This window comes from Aplidium turbinatum, chromosome 14 (assembly GCF_918807975.1).
Source record: "Aplidium turbinatum chromosome 14, kaAplTurb1.1, whole genome shotgun sequence".
Lineage (NCBI taxonomy): Eukaryota > Metazoa > Chordata > Ascidiacea > Aplousobranchia > Polyclinidae > Aplidium > Aplidium turbinatum.
The window spans coordinates 9,898,329-9,925,233 of NC_137485.1; the positions used below are offsets into that span (position 1 = coordinate 9,898,329).

General features: G+C 37.6%; 1 protein-coding gene across 1 annotated transcript; it reads left to right on the top strand.

The window, feature by feature from the left end:
- Positions 1-12,767: 12,767 nt before the first annotated feature.
- Positions 12,768-25,609, top strand: LOC145783206 (nucleoporin p54-like). Its single transcript, XM_082595008.1, has 14 exons — positions 12,768-12,969; positions 14,652-14,744; positions 15,089-15,136; positions 15,524-15,571; positions 15,674-15,718; positions 16,279-16,332; positions 17,051-17,140; positions 19,635-19,825; positions 20,268-20,458; positions 21,159-21,361; positions 21,946-22,094; positions 23,632-23,739; positions 23,905-24,024; positions 25,245-25,609. The coding sequence occupies exons 1-14, from the start codon at positions 12,891-12,893 to the stop codon at positions 25,491-25,493; spliced, it is 1,668 nt and encodes a 555-aa protein (XP_082451134.1). The 5' UTR covers positions 12,768-12,890; the 3' UTR covers positions 25,494-25,609.
- The last annotated feature ends 1,296 nt before the right edge of the window (positions 25,610-26,905 follow it).

The window sequence follows — 26,905 nt, forward strand, 5'->3', positions numbered from 1 at the left end:
ATGAAAGCTTGGTGCGTTTCATATCTATTTTTTTTGCAATCGCACTATCAGGAAATGCTTTCCTACAAACATCAACAAGATGATTAATGTGAGTGAATGGTACATGATGCTCAGAAAAATAACCAGCAAGCAATGCTTCTGCTTTGGCAATTTGATCTGACTGCGTGGCTAAATTTTGTGTTAAAAAGGTATTGATTTTCACATGAGACTTTGCAGCACTGTAGTTTTGTTTATGCTTTTCAGTCTTGCTGTGAGCTAACAACATTGATTTATTAGCATTTTTCAGTATGGCTTTGCAACATTTACAATAACTGTTGATTTTATTTGAAGCATCTTCTTTCATTTGCAACCAATCTTTGAATTCAGGTACTTTTAGCCAGTCCTTTTTAAATGATTGTCCATACCATAATTTTTGCTTCTTTTTGGGTGTTTCATTTTCATCACTCATTTTTCTAAGAATACCGGTACTGTAGAAGAAGAGTTTAGTTAAGTTTATAACATTGGGTCTACACTAACAGTCGTATTTCAGTCTTATAGCTTACGCAGCCTAATACCAATACGCCTGAGAAGCGTAATAAATGATGACAAATATATGTATCAATTAAAACCTGCTCACAACAACTCACTAGACTAGGCTTACCAACTGTACCTCACTGACTAACTACAGTACGGTACCGTAGCTGATGCAACCATTTACCGAGGTTTCCAGTGCCTTAATACCGTGCAAGCCCTGTACAAAGTTAAAAACAAAAAAAACCTAGATTTACCTAAATTTGAAAAAAAAAAACTCAAAACCCAGATGTGGTCAAAAAAACCCAGATCTAGGTGGAAAAACCAAGCTCTGGCATCCTTGCCGGATTACGTGCTTTGCAATTATGAAAGTTGGCTTGTTTGTTACCAGCGTTGCCAAATGTCATTTGACATTGAATGGTATTTTTTTTTTTGGTTTCACAGGTGGCGTCAAGCGAGCACCCCGACTGAAATCAAGACACCCATCGTGCTAGCCGCTCAACTTTTCAAATGTCGACAATGCAGTGTGGATCTGGAAAAAAGTTTTAGAAGGACCAGAGTTTTAACCAGGGATCTCTAAAGAACTTTAGAGATCCCTGTTCTTTAGAGTTCTTTAGAGATCCCTAGTTTTAACAAAAAAAAATCTAGAACATATATGGACAGTGGAAAACTTAATGTCCAAAAAAGTAAAGGGGGGTCTGGGGGGCTTGCTCACAGGAAAATTTTGGCAAATATGTAGGTTGTAGAATTTTGACGCAAATTCTACATTAGTGAATATCTTTCTCACTGGCGCCAATTAGTGGATCGGATTATTGTATGAGTCGCTTGTTTATAAATACATTGTTGCTTGTTTGGTGAGACCATAGACTTTACATACGTAGACGAGAAACTTGGCTTTTTTCGTGCTTTATCTCCGTTCCAGTCACGCTTCAGTGGTCCTAACTGACTTCCCTCAGAAGGTTGCGAGATTGCCGGCAGCATATTAAAAAGAACTCTATTGCAGAAAATTAGCGGTTGGTTTGATGAAATGATGCTTGTGTACGGTAATTGAGATGTCCAGTGAGACCTTATCTCATATTATTATTGTTATTATCATATTATAGACCTAGCTTACAGTTGCATTATAAGCATTTCAGCAAGGTAGGTAGGCCCAGATCAAGTTACTTTACTTAGTGGTATAACATTCTGTGATTCCATGGCTCCAAGTTTCTGTTGTGTTCCTGGATGTTCTACCAGGTATAAAAAAGAACACTATGTTTACATTAAGCAAGTGAAAAGTTTAAAGTTTTTGAAGAAAGACACTGATGAATATCAACATCAAGAATTGCTTAATCGTTTGGTATTATCATATCGAAATCCAAATGCAAAAGAAGATAACATAAAGTCTCAAATTCATCGTGGGCAATGTGGAATTTGCGAGAAGCATTTCAAAACTTGTGATTTCATTTTGAGTAAGTTCTGTTGAATTTCATCATTGATTGCTGGTATCAGTTGAAAAATCGGTAGGTTTACAGACAGTAGGCCTATCGGTATGTTAAATATTCATATTGCGTTAGGTGACTTAGGTGATGTTAGGTGCGTTAGGTGACAAGGCGAATATCTCAAGACAGCCTCGAAGCCTACTTTGGTCACCAAAGAGCGTTGGGGAGAAGGCACCAAAATCCCAATATTCATGAGTTTGGATCAGGGATATCTAGAGAAGGGGATATGAAGGCTCGCAGCGATTGCCTTATTCTCATGACACTACCAGGGCGGTAGTTTGTAGTGCTTTAAACATGTGGTTCTTTTTTAAATCGTAGAAAGTTTTGTAGTGCAGCTGGTACAATGAGCTACAGAAGACAGTTAGTAACTGTTATGTAGACCATATTTAAAGAATACTTGTTTACAAAGACAGTTGAAAAGTTACCAGTAAGCTGTTTTTTTTAACAAAGCCTTTGCAGTAGGCTAGATGTAAAGCAAGTATATGGGTAGTTGAATTAACAAGCAACCATGAGCATGCTGTGAATATCCAGGTCTGATGCTAATAGCGCAATGCAAGTTATCATAACAAGATTTATTAAACTACTATCGGTGCCAATTGTCATTTTACGATAAACACAGATTATTTACGATGAACAAAAGCCCTTCTATTGTCAGACGGAATAAAAGCCTTCGCATCCCCTACTTTAGATATCCCTGGTTTGGATACCGAAACAACACCATTGTGTTAAAGCGCGAATTACATCACGGTTGTGCAGTTGGTCAACCTTTCAAGAAACGCCGGAAAGAGTAGTGGTCCATTTTTAAATTTGCTTGTGACTGCCTAGTGTTTTATGATAATGTTAATGTTGAGTTTCTGCAAATGAATTATTGATTGATATTCTTTTTGGAAAAAAAAAACAACAACAAATAACTGGAAATCCTTGTATTCAATAAGCGAAAAGAAAGCAATTCGTTCTCTACTCTAGTGTAAGGTCATAAGAGAAATAACACATGACTTAAAAAGGCAAGCCGAATAACAGATAAAATACAACAATCACAGCCAACAAATAAGAATACGGCACAGAACACAAATAGAAAAAACGAATCACTTACGGTACAGAGTTCAATAGCAAGTTACAGCTTTTTCAAAGAGTTGCGAAGAGACTTACTGTTCTTTGCTGTGGCATTTTCTGCTAATGACTTAGCAAAACGATGGCCCCTAATTTTAAAAAATAAGCGAGCAATTCTGTGGACACACGAGACGCATGGCCTGGTATCTTCAAGATCCATACGTACACACATTTGTTGTATATGTGCTTGGACATGTGGCGATGCCAGACACTCGTTCATAATAGGCCTATTTAAATCGATACCAGCGAACGACTTGCTCTTTCGAAAGGCTTTTTCCAAAGCAATCAATATGCGAAGAAGGAGGTCCGTTATTTCGAGCAGTGAAGAATCCGAACTTTTTTTAACGCACCTTTGCAAAAAATATTTTTTTGTTTCCTTGTTTCAAGATTTGCGTAGCAGATTTTTTATTATTAAGTTATAACCTCCAATATACTTCACTGTTTTTATATTCTCGTCACTGATAACAATGTCTGAAGATTGCTGGCAGCAGCTTCATTCTTCCGTTCGCAAAAAATTATTGGAATGACATCTAAACATTTTAGGAGCTCGCCTATCGAAAGACCAATTTCGCAGGACAACCGCTTAGCGTCTTGAGAAAATAGCCGTAGCCTATCAATCGCCCTTCATCATGACTTTTCAAAATTTCTGAAAAAGAAAGCACAACCATCTCAATGTTAGCTACTGTATATCTGTAAGTGTAAAACAGGAATACATTTTACTTTATCAAAAATCAGCCGACCATAAGCCTTACTCTTACCGCTCTTACAAAAAGTAGCCTAGCAATATTTCTTTTATCATGCACATTGCACACTCTCTAAGGGGGCTGAACTGAATTAAAATCTCGGTAGTAGGACTATTTGACAAGATCAAACTTCAAATGAAATCGGAAACTTGAATGTGGAAACTCCCAAGCAGGTCTGGATCAAATGGTCCTATGCATAACGCCTCCGCCGTTTTCCCGTAAATGGAGGATAAAGATGAAGAATTAAAAAAAGCATGCAACATTCTTCACTAGTTGGTTGTTCTTAAATCGATTGTTGTCATAAAATTAGCCTACAACTTACCGTCGTAAATTGAAGTCATGACTTCAATAGCTTTTGGAGTAATGTCGGAAGACTTCTTTGCCAATCCTGCTGCAACTGCTAGGCACGATCCACGTTGAATTACAGTATTTCCGATAAAGCATTCGAGTGGTATCTGGTTGGTGTATAGCCTACCGATGTATTAAGAGTTAAACTTAAAGCTTTGTAATCAAAGTCACAAAAAACTATCTCATAACTTTTAAAACATAAAGCTTACGGGCGGAAGTCGGTATGAGCGGCAACAGTCTGGGTCACAGACCTTTACGCAGCTCCAAACAATCCCTGGCTCCAAAATAGGCAGTTGTAAAGAGAACCACAACAAACAGTCTCTGTTGAAGTAGATTAACATGTTAAACCATAGATTTTAGACAGACTATATCAACGATAGAGTTGAAGTATTACTAGTAAAAGTTCCGCTGAAATATTTTACTGTCCGAAGCACGGTCTCCATTCACAGTCTCTATATTACTATAGTATATTATTAATATAGAAACTGTGCTCCATTATTACCTCCACGTGTATTTCCCAATCTTCATCAGAAAGGAATAGGTTTTCACCAGACACTGCCATTGCTATTCCTGTATAAGCAATAAGCATGAAGCTTCCGCTTCCAGAAGTTTGAAATTGTAAGAAAGTGTCATTTTCTGTTTTGCCAATGGAAAGCCAGTTAGATCCAGTCATGCGTGGCAAGGCAGACACATGATTTTAACGCGGCTTTGGTTTGTTGCATTAAAATCGCTTTTTTCTTTTTTCGCAGTTTCTCGTCTACGTATGTAATGTCTATGGTGAGACGTTTGAACTTTCAAAGGATATCGCACAAAGAATAGGTTTCCAAGAAATAAGGCTAAAACAAATCATATAAGTGAGTTAAATTTTGTAATAAGGCGATATTGGCTATGTTCAACTTAATTCTTTTGAGACAGCGGATTGTTGATCAATGCTTAACTGAGACTGCTGACTAACGTTTGCATTTCAATCAGCACTCACAGTTTTGTCATGACTGTGATTACAACAAAGTATTGATTACAAATGACAAAAGGAAGAAACTGTTGGCAACAGTCGCAAACATTCTATTATTTGCTTATAAAATTTATAAAAAAAACATTAACTCAGCATGATATAGATTACTGATTTTTGATCCTGTGTGCTATAGCCGCCACATCGACCATTTGCCAAAAAAAACAGTCCTTTTCAGGGCTACCTAATGATAACAAAGAGTTTCTGCCCACATACTTTATGATGTTTATCCTATTACAAACAAACTAGGCTAACAAAAGTGCGATGTCACATGAAACAAAATTAATTTTTTAACTTAACAAAAGTTACGTTTGTAACATGATTTTTTTGTCAACGTTTAAGGTTTGGGCATATGAATCATTTGTTTACACACACGGATGCCTTTGGGAAAATGACTTCGTGTGGTTATGAAAGAACACGAGAATGCAAGACCAAGTCATTTGATTAAGGTTTCGTTACTTATCTTTAATCCATATTTAGGCCTAGGTTTATTAGGCCTATGTGTTGTAAAAAAAAATACTTGGTGGTCACAACGGTAAACCATAATCTCTTCGTGGGAAAATTGTAATATAAATTTCCGGATCCGTTCGTCTGTATACAATGACCGAAAGAAACACTCTTCTGAAAACGTCTATTCAAGAATTGTATTTCTGTAAAAATTTCCCCAAGGCTTTCGAAGAATGGAGGAAACACCGTACCCACTAAAACTTGTCACTACAATACAAATTACTGAGATAAAGACAAAAAATTTGTCCAGTCGGTAAACACAAACAAAACCGTTTTAATATGCGACCAACTTTTCAAGCAACAATTTTAAGAATGAGAGAATAGATTACGATATTTCAAACGCACGTAATCGTCTTTTGTGACGTGATAATGCATTATGACGCTATTCAAGCACCTGTTAAATTTGGCTTACACCATATCTCGTAATTCAAGATTTAACGATTATGTAATGTTTCACAGGTGTGACAAAGGTGATGCAATCTTTGCTTATTTCTAGCAACAGTCCATGACGTAAGACGTCAGGTTCAGCAGACAACGGTTCCATGTGACGTTTGATTTGAAGATTGTCCGTAACACTTGGCTAGGCATTGAACAAAACATAAATATCCGCACCCACTGTCTCGCTGGTTGTTGTTTCTTTTTATTATTTGCAGAAGTTTCTCCATCCAAATAGGACCAATTTTCCTGCTCCTGCACTTGGAGCTGACATCACTTGCTTCCTCAGCCGAGCTTTTCCAGTTGATGTTGACTGCGGGGCGAGTGACAAGAACTCTGACTCTACCATGACCTTCCAAAAGATCAAAGTTCCACACTGCTCTAGAGCACACATCGCTTTCCTATTGATCAGTGTTTGTTACATTACTTGATTCGGACAAGCCATTAACCCACCAATTAGGCTATTTGCATTAACCTACCTGGTTTACTGCATTGCCAACACTTCATATCAAATAATACCAATCTTTCTTGATGGAGCTGATTATACCAGATGAGATGGAGATGAACCACAGATTTGGGGACTTGGAATTAACTGAGTTGGTTAGATCTATGTTTGTGCTTTTCAACCAGGGAGTCGAACCGAACCCGAACCGGATTTTTATAAACCGGTTTTGGTGCGGTTTTGTCTGAACCTTAACCGGAACTGAACCTAAAATTTGAGTTAGCTTAAACCCTAACCGAACCCGAACCGGTTGAAAAAAGCGGTTCACTCCAGCATTACGTCATTGTTCGCATTGTGGTAAGTGAAGTTGTACGTAGCATGTTGTTATCTTGGAAGTCACATTGTACGGATGAATTATAACCTATTCCGTAACACACAATCCACTATCATCGATGGTTTGGAGAGGAATATTTTGAGGTAAACAACTTCTGTTCTGTGACATCATAGACAATATAGTTTGATTGTAACTTGTGCAACAAACAACAAAGGCAAGTTAATTGAGCAAAGCAGTGTTGAGATCAGTGTTGCCAACCTTGCGGTTTTCACGCCCAATTGGGCTAGTTAGTAGTTGGGCAATAGTAGGCCTAGGCCTAATTTTATCGGACCTGAACCGGAACTTATAAAACCGGTTTTAAGTTTCTCCGAACCTGAACCGGAACTGAACCTAATTTTGAAACAATCTTTGAACCAGAACCGGACCCGAACCGGAAAAATCAAACGGTTCGACTCCCTGTTTTCAACGAAAGCAAATCTGTTGAAATTGAGCAAGAAATGAAAAAATGGGAGACAATTAATTATCGAGATCACGCAGAGCGTGAACTGAAAGACGATCGAGTCGCCATTGAAATGCATTGGGCAAAAGCTTCGTTGGGGGGCTGTCTTCGAACAAAGATTGCTCATATATTAAATAAGATATAAAACTGAAAGTTAGCACTTCAATAAACAGTAACATGTTCTTTTAATTGGATTTGATTTAGATTGTTTAGCCTATCATTTAAAATGAAGTTTTGGTGATGGTTTGCATTTGTCAAGTTTAGGTGGCCACCAGATGGAGCTAGTAGTATTTTGGTATTTGGTATTAACATAGTTGGTTAGATCTATGCTTGTGCTTTCCAACGAAAGCAAATTTGTTGAAATTGAACAACAAATCAATAAATGGGAGACAATTTTCTTCCGGTGTATTTTAGTGCATTTCAACCCTGCACTTCTTCCTCCATAATAGTCCATTCCAACGTGTGTGACGTCATCATTTTGTCCGGTTGACCAACAGGGCGTCTTGTGAACGGGTCTGCTACTATTCGGTGAGTCCGATTCGGTGAGTTCCTAACCTCTAACCCCTAACCCTAAACCCCTAACCCTAAAACGGCAATGATAATTAGGCTACGGTACCCGATAATTTAAACAAAAAATTGAAAAAATCCCCCGTTAAGGGATCGAACTCACCGAAACGGGCCATTCCGCTTGTGATTGTGAAAGAACACCGGTTTTTTTAACCGCTTTACTACATATTTTCTGGACCTGGGGTTTTTTGCCTCATCTGGGTTTTTTTTAGCACACCATCTAAGTTTCTTGGAAATTTGTCGCTGGCATCCCTGTTTCTGGTGGCTCACTGAACACTGACTGACCAGTGAGTGAAGCAGGACACTGACCATTGAGCATTGACGAAGCAATGAGGACATTAAGAGACCACCGTCATTCTGGCAGAATAATTTTTCAGCTTTCCGTCTAAGAAAGTTATCCGTGATTAAGTGCGAGGCATAAAATGCGACCAGACATACAATCGAAAAATCTTAAATAAAACTATAATCCGCAACACGCAGTGATGGGCATTATCGGCGATAATTATCGGCGATAAATTTTTATCGCTTATCGTTATCGCTTAATTATTTTTTCAGTTATCGTTAATCGTTATCGCCAAAGGCAATATTTGATTATCGCCGATAATTAATCGCCGATAAATTTTATTTCGGATCAACACACAAGTGGAAAGACCATGAAAAGTAATATTTTTACCAGCCACCTAGTTCATGAAACTAAAATTAAAACCACTTCTTCTTCAGTGCCTGAAGTGTGTGTGCACAGGTAGTTGTCATGGGAGAGGCATGCCCCCTGCAGCGACGGCCCTGACAACACAATAATTTTTAGAGTTGCAAATTGCAATGCAATGAAATGCATGCAACAAGTCTCTTGTTGTTTTGCTGCAATCGGCAATCGCGAGTGAATTTTACAATTAAAATGTAAGCGCACAGGCGGTACAGATTCCTTTGAAGCGAAGCAAAAGAAATTGGCAAGTGGTTTATGAAAGTGTCGCAATACGAGGCCGCTTTTACATCGGAAACATGGTCTTTCGCGCCGCCATCACTGAAACAAGTCATTGCGGAATATGATATTGCTTGAAGCATTTGACATGCAGACCGACATCACACTTTTTGCATCTTGTAGTACTTTTTGCATGACAATAGGCGCATCGAGTTGCGTGGTAAAATTATGCTAAATACAGTATAACCTTTCTCGTTTATCTATGCTGCATAGCCGAGTGGTGAGAGCGCTGGAACGGCAATCGAAAGGGCGCCGGTTCGACACCGCTCATGAGCATACAGTTGCGTATCGAGTTGCGTGGTAAAATTATGCTAAATACAGTATAACTTTTCTCATTTACCCTACCTATGCTGCATAGACGAGTGGTGAGAGCGCTGGAACGGCAATCGAAAGGGCAGGACACTTAAAGGCATGCCTGAAGGTGGACATGAAGATTGGCTTCCTTGCCTTCCCGTCCACTTAATCTAAATCTTCAACCACCGGCCTGTATACGACAACGATTTACCTATGCGATATAGCCAACGCTCAATCAAATATCTTTATTCCCACTAATAATACAGTGCCTATATTGTAATTCTTATCTCAACAACTCAGCGTTCTGCCATTGCTTTAATGATGGTGTTCACAAAGAAAACAGAAAAAATTATCAGTAAATTACGATAATTATGTTATTGTTCTTGAACAAACACGACTAATTTGACAAGCTTGATGGATTTCACAGTATATGCACATTTTTACTACCAATAACGCTTAAGATTACCGATAAATTTTCAAGCATTTTGCGTTTTTTGGAATTTTTTCAATTATTGCTGACTTTGCTGTAAACAGCCCGTAGAAAGCAAAATACAAAGTTTGGAATTTTTATGGTATTTTCATTTGATTTAATTATTTTGCCTACTGCACGTAAGCGGCAGTGTAACTCAATTGATAAAAGCATCTAACTGGTATCTGAAAGTATAATTATAAGCACGGCGGTTACCTCAGTGGTTTGATTCTGGATCAAGAGGTTGAAGATTCGATACCTACTGCCGCTGTTGCGATTCTATTCATGCATAACTTACAAAAAGTTTTGTCCCATTACAGTATATTATGTTCGATTTTTCGTCATGTTGATGAAAACAGTTCGTGCTGCATGGGATTGGGCAGCGCTAATCAAGAAAAAAAAATTATCGTTATCGGACATTATCGGCGATAATTTATCGTTTATCGTTATCGCTTAACTTTTTTTTGATTTATCGTTTATCGTTATCGCTTTAGGCATTTTTCGTTTATCGATTATCGTTATCGCTTAACTGAAAAATGAGTTATCGCGCCCAACACTGGCAACACGTGTCACTTAAATTTTACATGCATCTGATTCAGTATTAAATTACCTTTCCAGGGATGTGCACCAATAGGTGCGCATTTGGAAGGAACTCCCAGCAGAACGCTTCAAAGATGGAGGATATATTTACGATAAACATTAAATAATACGATTTTTGCATAATAAACACCACTCAAACATCTTGGAATAAAACTATAATCCGCAACACGTGCCACTTAAATTTTACATGCATCAGATTCAGTATTAAATTACCTTTCCAGGGATGTGCACCAATAGGTGCGCATTTGGAAGGAACTCCCAGCAGAACGTTTCAAAGATGGATGATATATTTACGATAAACATTAAAATAATACGATTATTGCATAATTGACACCTCTTCAAACATCTTGGAATAAAACTATAATCCGCAACACGTGCCACTTAAATTTTACATGCATCGGATTTGGTATTAAATTACCTTTCCAGGGATGTGCACCAATAGGTGCGCATTTGGAAGGAACTCCCAGCAGAACGCTTCAAAGATGGAAGATATATTTACGATAAACGTTAAAATAATACGATTTTTGCATAATTGACACCTCTTCAAACATCTTGGAATAAAACTATAATCCACAACACGTGCCACTTAAATTTTACATGCATCAAATTTAGTATTAAATTACCTTTCCAGGGATGTGCACCAATAGGTGCGCATTTGGAAGGAACTCCCAGCAGAACGCTTCAAAGATGGAGGATATATTTACGATAAACATTAAAATAATACGATTTTTGCATAATAAACACCACTCAAACATCTTGGAATAAAACTATAATCCGCAACACGTGCCACTTAAATTTTACATGCATCGGATTTGGTATTAAATTACCTTTCCAGGGATGTGCACCAATAGGTGCGCATTTGGAAGGAACTTCCAGCAGAACGCTTCAAAGATTGTGGATATATTTACGATAAACATTAAAATAATACGATTTTTACATAATTGACACCTCTTCAAACATCTTGGAATAAAACTATAATCCGCAACACGTGCCACTTAAATTTTACATGCATCGGATTCAGTATTAAATTACCTTTCCAGGGATGTGCACCAATAGGTGCGCATTTAGAAGGAACTCCCAGCAGAACGCTTCAAAGATGGAGGATATATTTACGATAAACATTAAATAATACGATTTTTGCATAATAAACACCACTCAAACATCTTGGAATAAAACTATAATCCGCAACACGTGCCACTTAAATTTTACATGCATCGGATTCAGTATTAAATTACCTTTCCAGGGATGTGCACCAATAGGTGCGCATTTGGAAGGAACTCCCAGCAGAACGCTTCAAAGATGGAGGGTATATTTACGATAAACAAAAAAATAATACGATTTTTGAAGAGGTTTCAAGAGGTGTCAATTATGCAAAAATCGTATTATTTTAATGTTTATCGTAAATATATCTTCCATCTTTGAAGCGTTCTGCTGGGAGTTCCTTCCAAATGCGCACCTATTGGTGCACATCCCTGGAAAGGTAATTTAATACTGAATCCGATGCATGTAAAATTTAAGTGGCACGTGTTGTGGATTATAGTTTTATTCCAAGATGTTTGAAGAGGTGTCAATTATGTAAAAATCGTATTATTTTAATGTTTATCGTAAATATATCCTCCATCTTTGAAGCGTTCTGTTGGGAGTTCCTTCCAAATGCGCATCTATTGGTGCACATCCCTGGAAAGGTAATTTAATACTGAATCCGATGCATGTAAAATTTAAGTGGCACGTGTTGCGGATTATAGTTTTATTCCAAGATGTTTGAAGAGGTGTCAATTATGCAATAATCGTATTATTTTAATGTTTATCGTAAATATATCTTCCATCTTTGAAGCGTTCTGCTGGGAGTTCCTTCCAAATGCGCACCTATTGGTGCACATCCCTGGAAAGGTAATTTAATACTGAATCCGATGCATGTAAAATTTAAGTGGCACGTGTTGCGGATTATAGTTTTATTCCAAGATTTTTCGAATGTATGTCTGGTCGCATTTTATGCCTCGCACTTATTCACGGATAACTTTTTTAGGCGGAAAGCGGAAAAATTATTCTGCCAGAATGACGGTGGTCATTAAGAGCACTTGAGTTTTAATATTGTTTCTGTTGACAATTTGCAATTTTGATTTAAATGTTCTTACCGTAAATTTCGTTTATTACAATTTAACTATATCTTTGGGCCACAATCGTTGTTTTAAATTGGGCTTACTCTATTAATTATTATCGATCAATTGCTTTTGCTCTCTTGAATGAATGTGTTACAAGGGTGTTAATTGGCTATTCAATCAGAAGGACACAACTTTTGATCCAATAAGGTTAAGCTGATCTTGAAGAACAAGGTTGAAAAAGATTAGCCAAATTCAACTGCTTGATTTGGTGTTTATTTAGCATAATTGTAGAAGGCTACCGGTACTTGAATAAAACATTCTTCTGTATTTCAGACAAATTTTGTAATAATTTGTTATTTATCCTGCAAAACTGAAAATGTAATATAAACGTGTATTTGAAGATTCTCTTGTTTCACTGAACAAATGCTTTAAACGTTTAAACTATCTTAATAAATGTAGTGATGTGTGCATTTAAGTTTGGATCGTCAAACACATCTGGTAGTCTGTTTGGTTCAAGTGCCACATCAACTGGGAATACTGGTATGTAGTACTACCATTTTGCATTCATCAAATGCTGGTATTTACACAATAACAACAATCCAACATTGTATTGTTTCTTAGGGGATGAAATGACTTTTTTGTAAATTGTTGACCACCCTTTTGTTACATTTCTTTGTCAATATTTAACTTGATTAACATGAAAAATGATTGCAAATTGTTTAATTAGATATTTTTTCTCAATACAGCTATGGTAAGTGGCCTATACACAATTGTTAGTGATATCCTACTTGCTTAAAACGACGTAAAATTACTTTTGAATTTTTGAAGCTACATCAGAAGATAGACTACAGAATTTTTTGGAAAGTTGTTTAGTTGTGCATTCTTAAATATAACTGGCTTTATATATACAGAAGTCATGAATTATAATATTAACACTCTTCCATCACATATTCTTAAACATGCAGATGCACTTAACTGTAAAAGAGTTAACAGAGTTTCACAAGAATTGTGTGCATCTGTTGCAAGTAATTGAAAAAATGAGAAGCTAATACATATTATAATGTTAAAGGTATTTGCAAATGCTACCTTGACAGTGGCCTAGCAAAACTTATATAGAATTTACTAGACCGATAGTTATTTCTATATTTCATAATAGGTGAAGTATTACGAAAATAACTGATGTATATATGAAATGGTTTGAAACAGCTTTCTTTTTTGCTGAAAGATTGTGACATGAAGAGTTTCACTGAAGCATAACTTTACTGTACAATGTTAAAAACTACTGACATGCTGGCTGAGCACTTGAGCAGTTGACATAGATAAATTTTGCTGCTATCTTTCCGGACTAGTTTGCTTGATTAATGGCATATTTTTATTTTTTTGTAGTATTTATGGAGTGTTTTTTTATAATTTTTTTAATATAGTTGCAGTGATGTGACAAGTTTTCCATGTACTGCTTCAATAACAAAGTTTATTTTCTGTTGCTGCAAATTAATGACTCAACGAAAAGATTATTTAGCAAACTTAAAAATAAAAAATATGCAGTCAATGCATGACAATAGGTAGGTATGCAAAGTAGGCTAACAAAAAATTTGAAGTTGACACTGCTTCCCAAACCTAATTTCAGCTGTGTGCTGTACAGGGATATCTAAAGAAGGGGATACGAAGGCTTTTATTTCGTCTGACAATAGGAGGGCTTTTGTTCGTCGTAAATAATCTCTGTTTATCATAAAATGACAATTGGCTCCGATAGTAGTTTAATAAATCTTGTTATGATAACCTGCATTGCGCTATTAGTATCAGGCCTGGATATTCACTGCATGCTCATGGTTGCTTGATTCAACTACCCATATACTTGCTTTACATCTAGCCTACTGCAAAGGCTTTGTTAAAAAAGAAAACAGCTTACTGGTAACTTTTCAACCATTTTTGTAAAAACGTATTCTTTAAATATGCTCCACGTAACATTTGCTAACTGTCTTCTGTAGCTCACTGTACCAGCTCCACTACAAAACTTTCTACAATTAAAAAAAAAATACGTGTTTAAAGCACTACAAACTACCGCCCTGGTAGTGTCGTGAGAATAAGGCAATCGCTGCAAGCCTTCGTATCCCCTTCTTTAGATATCCCTGGTGCTAAGCCTATACTTGCATTCATCATTTCTGGATACATTTGTGATTCAATATTTTGTATATATATATAATACATATTTTTACATGAAGGGTTTTCTTTTGGATCAGCAAGTAAAACTGCGCCATCAGCTTTTCAATTTCCTTCTAACACAACAACAACAACGACTGCATCTGGTTTTGCAGGTACAGACAATTTTTACAAATGAGTAGATTTTAATAATACTTAAATACCAATAAAACATGTTGTGGTTATTTTTATTATAGCAGGCAGCAAGCTACTATTACATGCAGTGACTTTAATTGATTGTTGAAGGCCAGACTGAGAATCCATACTTCCAAATCACGATTTGTAATTGTGATGAAGTTGATCATTGTGATGAGATGTGCCAACTGTTTTATGCACACCAAAAATGTTTCACTTTTACTTCATGTGCAATTGTGCATGCATAAGGTAATAATTACGTTTCATGCACCATTATTGAGTGACATAGCAAAAGCTAAATATACGGCATGTGATTTTTTTGAAGGATTTGGAGCCAAATCAACTGCCCCGTCTTTATTTGGAGCTAGCACTGGTATGTACTGTATATATATTTGAACAAAATTTGCTCTCATTCTGTTTTGTTTGTACTTGTACTACGTGGATCTACTTGATCCAACTGTTTTAACCTTGTCTTAAATCTGAGTCACACCATATGCTGGTAAAGTTTATATATATATTGATTTTTTTTATTTTCTGTAAAACCACTGGAAAAATCATATAAGCATCATTTTTAACCTTGCAAGTGCTGAAAATCAAATGAATAAAGCAATTCTGTTTGAAAACCAATTGTGAATATCCATGAAACAGTGGCACTTGTTATACCTGGACTGAACCTGAAGCTTCAGAAAGTGATGCACATTTGTTATGTGAATTTATTTCTGATCAGATAAAAGGCAAATCATTTTTATTTTTTGCATAGGCTTTGGAGCTAAAACAAGTACGAGTGGATTGTTCGGTTCTTCGGCAGGTCAGAAAATGCTTACCGTTCTGTTGATTTCATTATTTGTCCAGGCTATGACTTTAAAGTAGCAACATCTATCTTAACATTGTCTGCGTTTCTTCTTTTCAGGGTTCGGTACCAAAACAACTGCATCCAATTTGTTTGGTGGTGGTGGTAAGTCGTCGTATCAATAATATCGGAATGGCCCGTTTCAGCGAGTCCGATTCGGCGAGTACCCTATTCGGCAATTTTTTTAATTTTCTTTAAAATTATCCGGTACTGTAGCCTAATTATCATTGCCGTTTTAGGGTTTGGTGGTAGGGTCTTATTTCAACGTTTAGCGACGTTAAAACGATGTAAGAGCGGCAATGCTAATTAGGCTACGGTACCCAATAATTTTAAAAAAAAATTCAAAAAATCGCCGAATAGGGAACTCGCCGAAAAGGGCTCTCGCCGAATCGGACTAGCCGAATTGGACTCGCCGAATAGTAGCAGACCCCAATAATATTACCTCCATACCCACTGCAGGCATTTAAAAGACATGGCAATCTTTGACGACAATCATTGTTTTCTGAAATATGGGAGTGATACAAAATGAGATGGAATATTATAATGATGCATATAATCTTATTGAACGAAGTGTGTCATATGATGTGTGAGATCGTTGCATTTTTTTTTAATACAGCTTTGGCTCAGTCAGCTTCATCACACTTGTTTAATGTTGATGTTGGTAGGTTTTGGCGCAAAGACTACAGCTCCAAGTTTGTTTGGGTCAACCACCACACCAGGTGAACATTTTCATTGCAAAAATGATATTAATGTGTTTTTATATTGCTCTCTTTACAACGCCGATGTAAGTTGTTTCCAGCGATTTATGGGCAGACCGTGTAGAGTTAAAGACATAGCTGAGTCCAATGTTATCCTGAACCCTTTCCTTTGCTAATTTTCCAGTTAAGAATAACGTTCAAAACTACTTTTAAAATGCTTTTGGTATGACTTCACATAGTATCGAACCCGCGTCTACCTGTTCAGAGGCAGACACTTTAACGATGCAGCTGGGCTGTCACAGTTAACAACTGAGTTTTTATTGCATTGTTTCGAAACTCTTTTGCTGCGGATTTGGAATCTTGTCCAATGCGGGCGCGATTCCACCAGATTCTATATTCCATTAACATCTGAATTAGCTATCGATTAATTGCAGAGTAGAATTATATTATGTGATGAGATTCTCTATGTGATGAGATTCATTTCTGTTCAAATACGCCGCCACACAAGCTTCTTCTCATTTTTCGTTTTTATCTGTTTTTTTTTTTCATATAGTAAATAGAAAGTAATTCGTTGTTACTCCGCCCAGACAGCAAATCAGTCATTTTCTTCAAGTCCTCAGCCATACAATGCACGATTTTCGTTAATTAATGCTCAAAATATGCTGTTAATGTACTGACACCTTGAAGGGGTACTTTGGTTATGTTTTTTATTATGTTCATTTTTGACGTTTTTATTTAGCATTTGGCGCACAATCGACTCAAAATGCTTTAAAGGGAGGGCTGTTTGGACAGCAGCAGCAACAACAGACTGCTCCACAAACAACACAAGGTTTGAAATGTAGTGCTAAGTATGATTTTACGAACTAAATTACACAAAACGTTCAACCAGTGATATTGTATGAGCAAAGTTTGTTTACAACTGTTTCAGCTACCCATATTGTGATATAGGCGCCGACTTTTATTTTTGCACGGGGTGGCGGATAGCACAATATGGCAACCTAAAAACTTTCAAACTGCATGTTTTTGTTTGATTTTTACTAACCGTGTTTCGTAGATGCAATTGTCTTTTCACACCTGATTTGTAGCTCGATAATTTACAAAGCAACTTTAAAACAAAGCACAGGAGGTATGTCGTGAATTTTATTGTTACGTTGCTGCTCTGACACTTAACATTTGGCAAAAGTATTTTTGCGAACAACAGCTCTGTCAATCCAACTGTTAATCAACTGGTCAAGTTGTAACCGTGAAGCTTCAGCTTGATAAACATTTAAAATTAGGACGTGGTTCAATCGCTGTTGCGTCATGGTAGATCGCAAGTAGGTTTTTATGCGCCTGAGTGCACTAAACGATCGCTCCGCCTCGCAGGTGGTGGAAGGCAACGATAAGTATATTTTCACAATGCAGACCACGTTTGGAAGCATTAATGAAATTGATTCATTGCTTGCAAATAGATCAAATCAAGCAGTTGCGACATAGTTGCAAATCGGTTAGCATCTATCGTATTCTAGTCACGGGAATTCGCTCTCCACGATATTTGATGGCTTCTCCGTTCAACAGCGATTATCCTGCTCGTGCTCGGTTCTTCCACCTCCCTGATCGTGCTAACGCCTTTTGGCAGTGGCACACCTTCGTTTCGTTCAGGCATTTGGTCACTTTCATGCCGACTGAAATCCTGACTAGACGCAACAAAAAATGACTCAATGGAGAGCTGCAATTTTGAATCCTTTTTTTGTGGCATCTTTAAGCTGAATAAAGCTGGAATGTCGGCGAAAACTTTTACTGGACGACGTTTCGTAATTTTTTCTATGATGTAACAAGCAACTTCTATGTCAGACCAATAAATTCCCGCCTCACAGTTTGTCACGCATCGACACGCAATATTACTGCATGAAGTAGATAACAAAATAGAAATTAAAGCATGAAGTAGATGACAGTACACTCCAATTGAAATCGGAAAATAATTCAAAATGCAAAATCGTGAGTAATTGAAAAAGGTTGCTTTTATTATTGGAAATTGGCAGGGGCCCAGGGAGTGTAGCTTTCCTCGAATAGAATCATGTAAACGTGTAAATTTGCAGAACGTTAAAACTGCTAGCCTACTTTACTAAGTGCACTTTTTAAATAAAACTCAAAAAGTTTCGAAAATTGCATTTTTTTTAATGAAATTTGAAAATGAATATTCATTTATTTAGAGGGTGGAGCTATCAATCATCGAGATAATTTTATTTCCAAGTATTTTATAGCTGGCATAATTTATAGCGATATTATGAGCAGTTTATATTTTTCAAAAAAGATTTTTGAGGGAGACAATGGAAAGATCGTATTTTATTGATTAATAAATCCCATTGTAAACCTAACAAATGTAACAATGACTTATGACAAGTAACAAATAAAACGATCGCAACAACAAGGAAAAAAACTCGTAGCCACGTGTTGCGTAATCTTCACGTAGCTTGCTTGATGTTACGCGAGTATCATGCTTGTGACAAAAACAATCATTTTCTTTGCAATACTGTATTGGTTCACCTCTTGCTTTACGTTGACTTAAAGCGAAAACCAATGATCAAAAAAAGATTTAAACGTCCGTTCAAATTACATTTATTTGCAGTAAGTAATGTAACCTAAACGGGGTGGCTGCCACCCCGCCACAGCGGTTACGGGGTGGCGTGGCCACCCCGTAACCCCGTAAGTCAGCGCCAGTGGTGATACAGATATATACGGTACCTGAAGTTTAAACTTGGTTTACGAAAATATTGTTTCATATATGATACTCTAAAAAGCGGTGAGCGACCGAAACACTTGTGTTGTCTTCTCTACTTTAGGCTGGTAGAAGAAACGTGTGAGTTAACACAAGTGTTAAATAAATGTTGTTAATGTTTATCAATTGTATACCCATGAAAAATAATACATACAAAATTACAATTGGAGTTTCTTTTTATTAAAACTTGCTTGTGTACCAAGCGTTTTCCACCGGGGATAAATTTACCGCTTTATGTATCAAGGCCAGTCTGGTAAATTTTGTAAAGGAGAACACTGGACAAGAGGTAAACGAAAGAAAAACCGTTGAGAATCTTTGCCGCACACAGAGTAGGCTGCATGGTTAAATTGGGTGCCTTCTGGTGTTGCGTCCACTGACAGATAACCTCGAACTACGTCACTGCCTAATTGCCTAACAATGCTGTTCATTTCAAATAATTTGCGTTGAATTTGTTCACTCAGTTCAGAACTTTTTGCTTTTTCTCCAGTGTATGATAACACATCTAGCCTCTGTAGGAGTGTAGTTTGTGTTGCTTTTCACTGATTGCCATTGTCTGGTGTCCCAGAAAATGCTGCCAGCGCATTGCTGACAACCGCCACCGCATTGTCAGCGCCTCTAGTGTTCGGTGACGAGCGTGACGCCATCATGACAAAATGGAACCAGATTCAAGCTTTTTGGGGAGTTGGGAAAGGATATTACCGGAAGGATGGAGCTTATGTCGAATTCACTCCTCAAAACCACTTTTGCCGATTTAAAGTAAGTTGACATTCCATGCATTTGACAGCTTGCTTAACTTACAATCTAAAATGTTCTTTTACCTGTAAACGTAGTAAGCATCAAAACTCCATTTTACTATTTGAATTATTATTAAGTTGATAAAGTTTTGAAACAGCCACGTAGTGAATGATAAGTTTGCAAACATAAGCTTAGCGTCTGAGATTATTAAGGCAGGATTATTCATGTCACACTAACCACACTTTGCCAATGAAAGAACTTGGCTTGTTTTATCAAAATTCCCGACCGCATTTGCAACCTACCAACTGCAACTTATTTTTGCACTTTTAAACGAATCAACCTGTATTTTGAACTGTTTTTGCGTAACATTATGTTATGATTAGTCATGTAGGTGATCAAGTTTATTATTCTACCTGTACAAAGTAACTATTTAGTTACGTTAAGTGACATATTCATATCACAGGCGGTTGGGTATAGTTGCTTGCCCACCGCGAAGGATGAAGAGGGCTATGTGGCAATTGTTGCAAACAAGAAAGAATCAGAGATGAAAAGCGTTGGCGAGGCTAAAATAGAAGAAGCGATCCACAAGATCATGGGCGGCAACCAATCCCTCAAAGTTAAGGTCGATACAATTCGGCTTGTACCGGACGACAAGTAAGTTGTGACGTGATAAACGACACAGTCGTCTTTATGAAGCGGCCAACCGGCTGGTAGTAAACAAGTGAAGAAGCTTGTCTAGCTTGAGCTTGCTGCCTTAGTAGTTTACACATTGTTTCTAGCACTAGTTGCTACGTTCATCTGATGAAATTGAAAGTAAAATTAACAACAAACAAGATGGTTTGTAACCGCTCACACATCATTGGCCAATTTTTTAAAATATTGCGTGTTTTATTTTTTTCTTGCCTTCAATTGCACTGCAGTATATAACCTGGTGAAATTTTATTTTGTATGTTATTCGCTCTGAGGATGCGCATTGTCATGGTGCGCGAAACGTCAGTGAAGCAATAAACCATCTTGTTTGTTGTTAATTTTACTTTCAATTTCATCAGATGGACGTAGCAACTAGTGCTAGAAACGATAATTGTCCTGATGAACACCCAAACTTTTCAGTATTCAGTTTACACATTGTCACATTCTTTGTAAAACTATTAGGTTTCTTGTTCTTCTTCTGATAATTAGATGTTGATTGTTGAAAATTGGACAACAGATAATCTAAAAACAGTTATTGAACACTGTACTTTCAGTCACTTCAGGTAGATGTCGCTTGGTTTTAAAGTGAAATATTGAATAAGATCCTTTTGCCACGCCTAGTTTTAGAAGCCCTTGGGAACAAATGCTTTCTAAATCTTTGCAGAAGCGAAATCACTATTTATGTGTGCGAACAGTCCAGTGCTACCGGCGCAGTCCGACGAGTTCCAGCCTCGGAGTTGTACAAGTTCATGCAGCAACCAAACATCCAGCAACAGCTTAAGCAGCAACTTTGTATGGAAACTTGCGTTCCCAGGGTCGCAATGACGGAGGAACAAGTCCGCAGCTTGCTGGCGAACCCCCCTGCAGGTTTGTTACATGAGTCAAAAAAAAAGTTCTTTTGGGTTCCAAAAATGTAATCAATGTTTTTCCATCAGCTCTAGTTTTGAGATTTAATATAAACTCTGCGAGGCAGAATTTTGCCTTGTTTTAAATAAAAGTAGACTAAATCTTTTACAAGTTAGCACACCATGATATACACAAATTACGTATGCTTCATTCTTTGTGGGGCAGCACAGCCTGAAATGAATACTGCACAACTAAATAGTGGCCACTTTCAAATGAAAGTATGTTAGTAAAACTTTGTTCATCAACCGCTGGTTGCCAGAGAGAAAAATGTCATCTTTCCACTTCGTATATAGTTTGTTTTTGTCCTTAAAAGCAATACTTCAATTCCTTAGACAGAGATGGAATATGTTTGCGACACATGCAGTATACAGCCAATTGTGATCGACATGAAATGTGTTGCTTTGAAAATAACACACCTTAAAGTTAAAAGAGTTCTTGTTTTTGTTGAGGTACAATATGTATGAAAAAGTCTGCAAATACCTGACGTCACATGAGGCTATAACTGACAATGTTGATTTTTATAAATAACTACTATCTCCTTGCAGGCATTGACCCAGTCATTTGGGAACAAGCTAAAAAAGATAACCCTGACCCGAAAACTTTAATCCCAGTTCCAATGATCGGATTCGGAGAGTTAAGGAACAGGCTGCGTCTCCAGGAAGTCATGTCAAAGCAGCATCAGGGAAGACTTGATGTAAATACTGTGCATCATTAGTTGAAAAAACTTTTTTTTTTCGATATAATTTGCTTTGCGGGAAAGATACGGCAATAAAGCCTCTTAAGAAGGTATAGGAAAGCGACCCTTCTGCGCATTTTGACACCAATTTCGTCCCTCTGCCATTTTCCTTTACAGAGTTATGGGAAATCCCCTATTTTTAGCTCCACTCGAGTTTCGACCACGCGGTGCCACATCTAAATGACGTCATAACGGAATAAAAATTACATTTTCCACAGGTGTAAAAAAAGGCCATACCTGTCTGTGATAGGGTTTTCAAACCCTTATAAGATCTTTGTTAATGACACCACAACTCACAAACTCAATTTGACAGAAGCAAAGTTTCCAAATATTAAAAATAATCATGTTTTAAACAAGTATTCTGATTGGTTTGGGTGTCAGAAGCATTTAAAAATTGAAAAAAAAACACTTGTGCGGGCAAAAAATAAGATTTTGGTGACCCACCTAACACCCATGCATCAAGAAATGTTATTTTTTATTGTTGAATTGTGTAATGTAGTGTATAATGAACTAGCACAGCAATTTCTTCCATTACATGTACAATAGAAATTGTGGGGTTCTAAAAATGGCAAATTGCAAACGTTTCCCCCACAAGTCAAAAACGAGGGTGGTACTCGAAATTCAAATGGCTGTGATGTACAAACCCTTTGAGATATTCATCTAAAGCTTTGGATTGTTTCGTTTGGTAGCCTAAGACATAGTATGGCAACTTTTCAGCAAAATCTGAGAGGTATCACATTCGAGGTATCTTCATTCTTCATATTGGCTGTTTTCAGGTGGAATGACCCTATTTTGGGTTTATTCAAGCTCGATGTGGACCCGGTAGAGTAAAGTTCATCTTTTTTTTTTAAATATTTTACACAATTGATGCCATGAGAAAACTTATTCATAAAGGGAGGGGGGGTGGGTTGATGCACCCTAACATACGTCTAAACTTTAATTGAACTTATAAACATAAACATTGGTGCTTTCTCTAACCCGTCACCTATTATTCTAATTACTTAAAAAAGCCAATTGACACTCACAGTGCAAGTGTTGCTCTCCATCAGCTATTTTTGAACCCATGATGTCATGTAAAGTAATATAGTGCAACTCGGCAACCGCTTCATAGACACGAGCATTTTTAACGCACTTTTTTTGGTTGATCGTGTTAGCGGAGCTCAACTGTACGTATTAAAAATATCAGTTCGCTCACATGGTGAACATTTTTTTCAGCTCCCCGTAGTCGCCTCCCCGCAGATTTTTCCATTTTAATGGAATAGCTATTGTCACGTCTTTGCTGTTTGATGAGTTGTCTGAGAAAAGTTGGTTCAGTTTCAATTCGTCTTTTCGAACGTCGAACCACAGTTCTCACCAGCCGGCTATGCAGACGACCAGAAAAGTGCTTCCATCGAATTACTGACAACTGTGGCTGATCTGGGTTACACAACGAATTGTGCAAGTTGAGTTCAGTTTCAAAATATCTTCCAGTTTTTCACAACTAACTCACTTTTAGATATTGAGCAAAGGCCTCCACGACATGCAGCAAGAACAAGTCGGATTGCATTCTAAGATTGAGCAGTACAAGCGCAAATTGCTTGAAACATCACACCGTGTATTGCAGGTACATTACATTTGCAAGTCTCCTCCAAAAGAATTACATGTATTGCGAGATAAACTTGCAAAAGAACATTTTTTATGGATTACATCGATAAACTGACGTTGAATCAATGCAAAAGTAAGGTTGAATATGTGTTGGATGGAATAACCCCACGACGTTTCTTTGTAGGTGGTGATCGCCCAAGAAATTTATCGCAAAGCCGGTTATGCGATTCAGTTGGAAGAAGAACAACTTCGTGTCCGTTTAGAAGCTCTGTACAATGAATTAAATGCACCGACTCAATTCCGCGTAAGTGAAAACTGTTTTCTGATATATTTCTTTTAAAGTGTTGTCTGTTATTAACCAAGCAAGTCTTGTACAGGACCGCTCAAATATTATAGGGTTTTTGTGGTGAAGGAGACGGAGGGGCATTGGGCTATGTCCCAGTTTTAAAGAAATGTTTCAGTAATTTAACGAAATAGATTACGACATTTAATATGCTTTGGATAGCACTGTCAAAGCGATTATCAATGTTGCCGAAGACTAAGTAAACGCTGAATCCATGGCTCTATGCCCCCCCCCCTTGCGTACCCCACTGGAGGTTGGAGGTGTGTTAAAACAGCAATTTTGCAGTAAATAGGTGTGTTATGGTAGTGTGGTTTGGGAAGGCTAGAGACAACGGACCTATGAAGCTATGTTGGTTTGGTTTTGAATGTTTATCCTCGGACTGACAAAGCCTTGATAGGCTATTCCTGGTAGTTTCGCATACTTGTAGAGGCTTTTAACGCAGGCCCGATCGCAACTTTCCAAAAGGTACCATAAAAAATTCTCTACTTTGAAATTTTACCAACCAGAGTCGCGCTGATCATTAGGGTAGGCAATTTAACATTTATTACTTCGAACATTGTTTGGTAATTACAGAAGAAAAAAGAGCAATAGCAGTGGTGGGAGTCAAACCCACATCAATGAAATGACTACCATCCCCTAACCCTCTGCGCCAAGTCAGCCGATGGCAAACCGATAACTTAATTTGGCTAGGATTTGCGTTTTTCCTTTGTTCTTTCGAAGTTTCAACATAGGGAATTTTTTGATGGTACCGTACCTTTTGGAAAGTTGCGGCCCGGTCACCGAGATTGGCAAAGTAAAGTTTCATTTCATGATTTACTATGTCAAAAGCCTTTTATAAGTCTGGAAAGATGCCAAGGGTTGCTTCTTTATTTTCCATTGTTTTATAGATCTTGTTGGTTAGAAGTGTATTAGCCTGGTTGGTGGAGTAGTTATGTCTTAAATCTAACTGCTGGGTGTGAAAGAAATTACGCTGATGGAGAAAATAGTATAATCTTGAGTACATGACTTTTTCTAAGATTTTAGAGAAGCAACACAGAAGACTAACTGGTCTACTGTGTACTTCTTTAGTTATTAGTTACTGCAATTGCTTCAGTCTTCTTTTTTCTAGGGTTTGTCATATGGTTTATGCATTCCAGTTTAGCTTTTTCCTATAACCAGCTCTAATTAATCGTCTATTTCAGGGTCGGTTAAACGAGCTTCTCTCGCAAACACGAATGCACCATTTCACTGGCAGTACAGGATCGTTGGGAAACGCTTCGTCGACCAGCCTCGACGGAGACGCTTTGAACGAAATCAACCAACACCTTAGGAAGCAACAGGAGGCACTTAACACCCTTGTTGGAATCATTCGGGATGACATGAACGATCTTAAACTCATTGAAGCAGGCTTACGTTCTGATGAAGTCAATCAATCGCATTACAACAGATAGTCTTTAACGTTGACAGCCTACAGTTCAGTCGCTGCTGCTCTAAAACGCTCATTCCATTTCTAACTCAGTAGGCTAAATACTACTGCACACTGCCTGCAATAAACTATTTCGTACAACACGTTGTGCTATTTCTCGGCAGTTGGATATAACAAGAACTGACAGCGATAGACAGGTGTTTGAGTATTGAGCCTAGACTCATCAGTATCGCACCACTAATTCATGCCACAGGCTCTCGATTGTTGCTTTTGCCTGTCACTTGAATTTTTATCTTCGTGGAAATGTTGACCATAGGTACTAGGTAGACTAGCCTAGAAAGTTTCTAACAGGAGTTGGGCTACAAAAGATTTCCCAAGGTAAAAACTAGGCTCACGCTTGCTTAGTTTTGCAAAAACGTAAACAATAGGAAGGCAGTTCATTATAATTAGCTTCCGTTTGCTTCATGGCTGACCTGCAGTTTGGGCACATAACGTTTTGTTGGCGAAACATCCGGGCGCTGACAGAAATATAGTGTGAAGATGTTAGCTTTGCAAAGCATAAATTGAGCAGCAAGCACCAATTGTAGTTGCTCATTTGAAGCGCATAAGAATCAAAAAGTTGGTTCGGCTTAGCATGGTGGCCTAAAATTCGAACGATAAATTGGCTTAATTTTATACTGTGTCCGAAGGCTAGCAAGTCATTCAGACATTTTTTTTGCAATCAATCAAGTTAATTTCGGCATAGCTCCACATTCATTTTCAATGTAGCCTACACATCAGGAGATATAACAAATAGCTTTTTTTTTATGGAGGCACCGAAAAAAACATGCTGTTATCTAAGTCAAGGTTCAATTTTCTGTGATGTCAAGGAAGTAGCCTACTGAACCATAAATAAAACATTTAACGTTATTTGTTCTAAAACATCCGAATTTCAAACCACAATAATAGCCTACTCTCTGAATTCCTCCAGGATTACCTGGTCACTCTGCTGCTTAGTTCTCTTTCACGGGGAGGTAAAAGTAGGGGAGAACCTCCATCATTGGGACGATTCTACAATGGGACGCCATGTAGTCTATAGCTTGTACCAACAGTGGGATCCTTCAATTTGCATGCATGGCTGGTTTGTTAAAGAAAGTGTGTTTTTTGATACCCAAAGTAAAAAAGATAGGTCACTTGTCTTGAAGATATTTTTGTATATAGCCTACTTGGCGAAGCAGGTTGAAAAAGCATGGTAGCCTAGTCTATATGTCTGGCAGTTCTTAGGACTAAACGTTGTTGTCAGTGAGGTAGTCTTTAAGAAATTAGCTGATTTTTTTTGCATTTGCGGATGGCATCTTACAATGGGACAGCAGGTCTTGCCCATCAATGGGACACTGTAAATCAACTCGACTTATTCGTAAAAAGGGAAACACAGATCCTTTAACTATGAAAACTGTT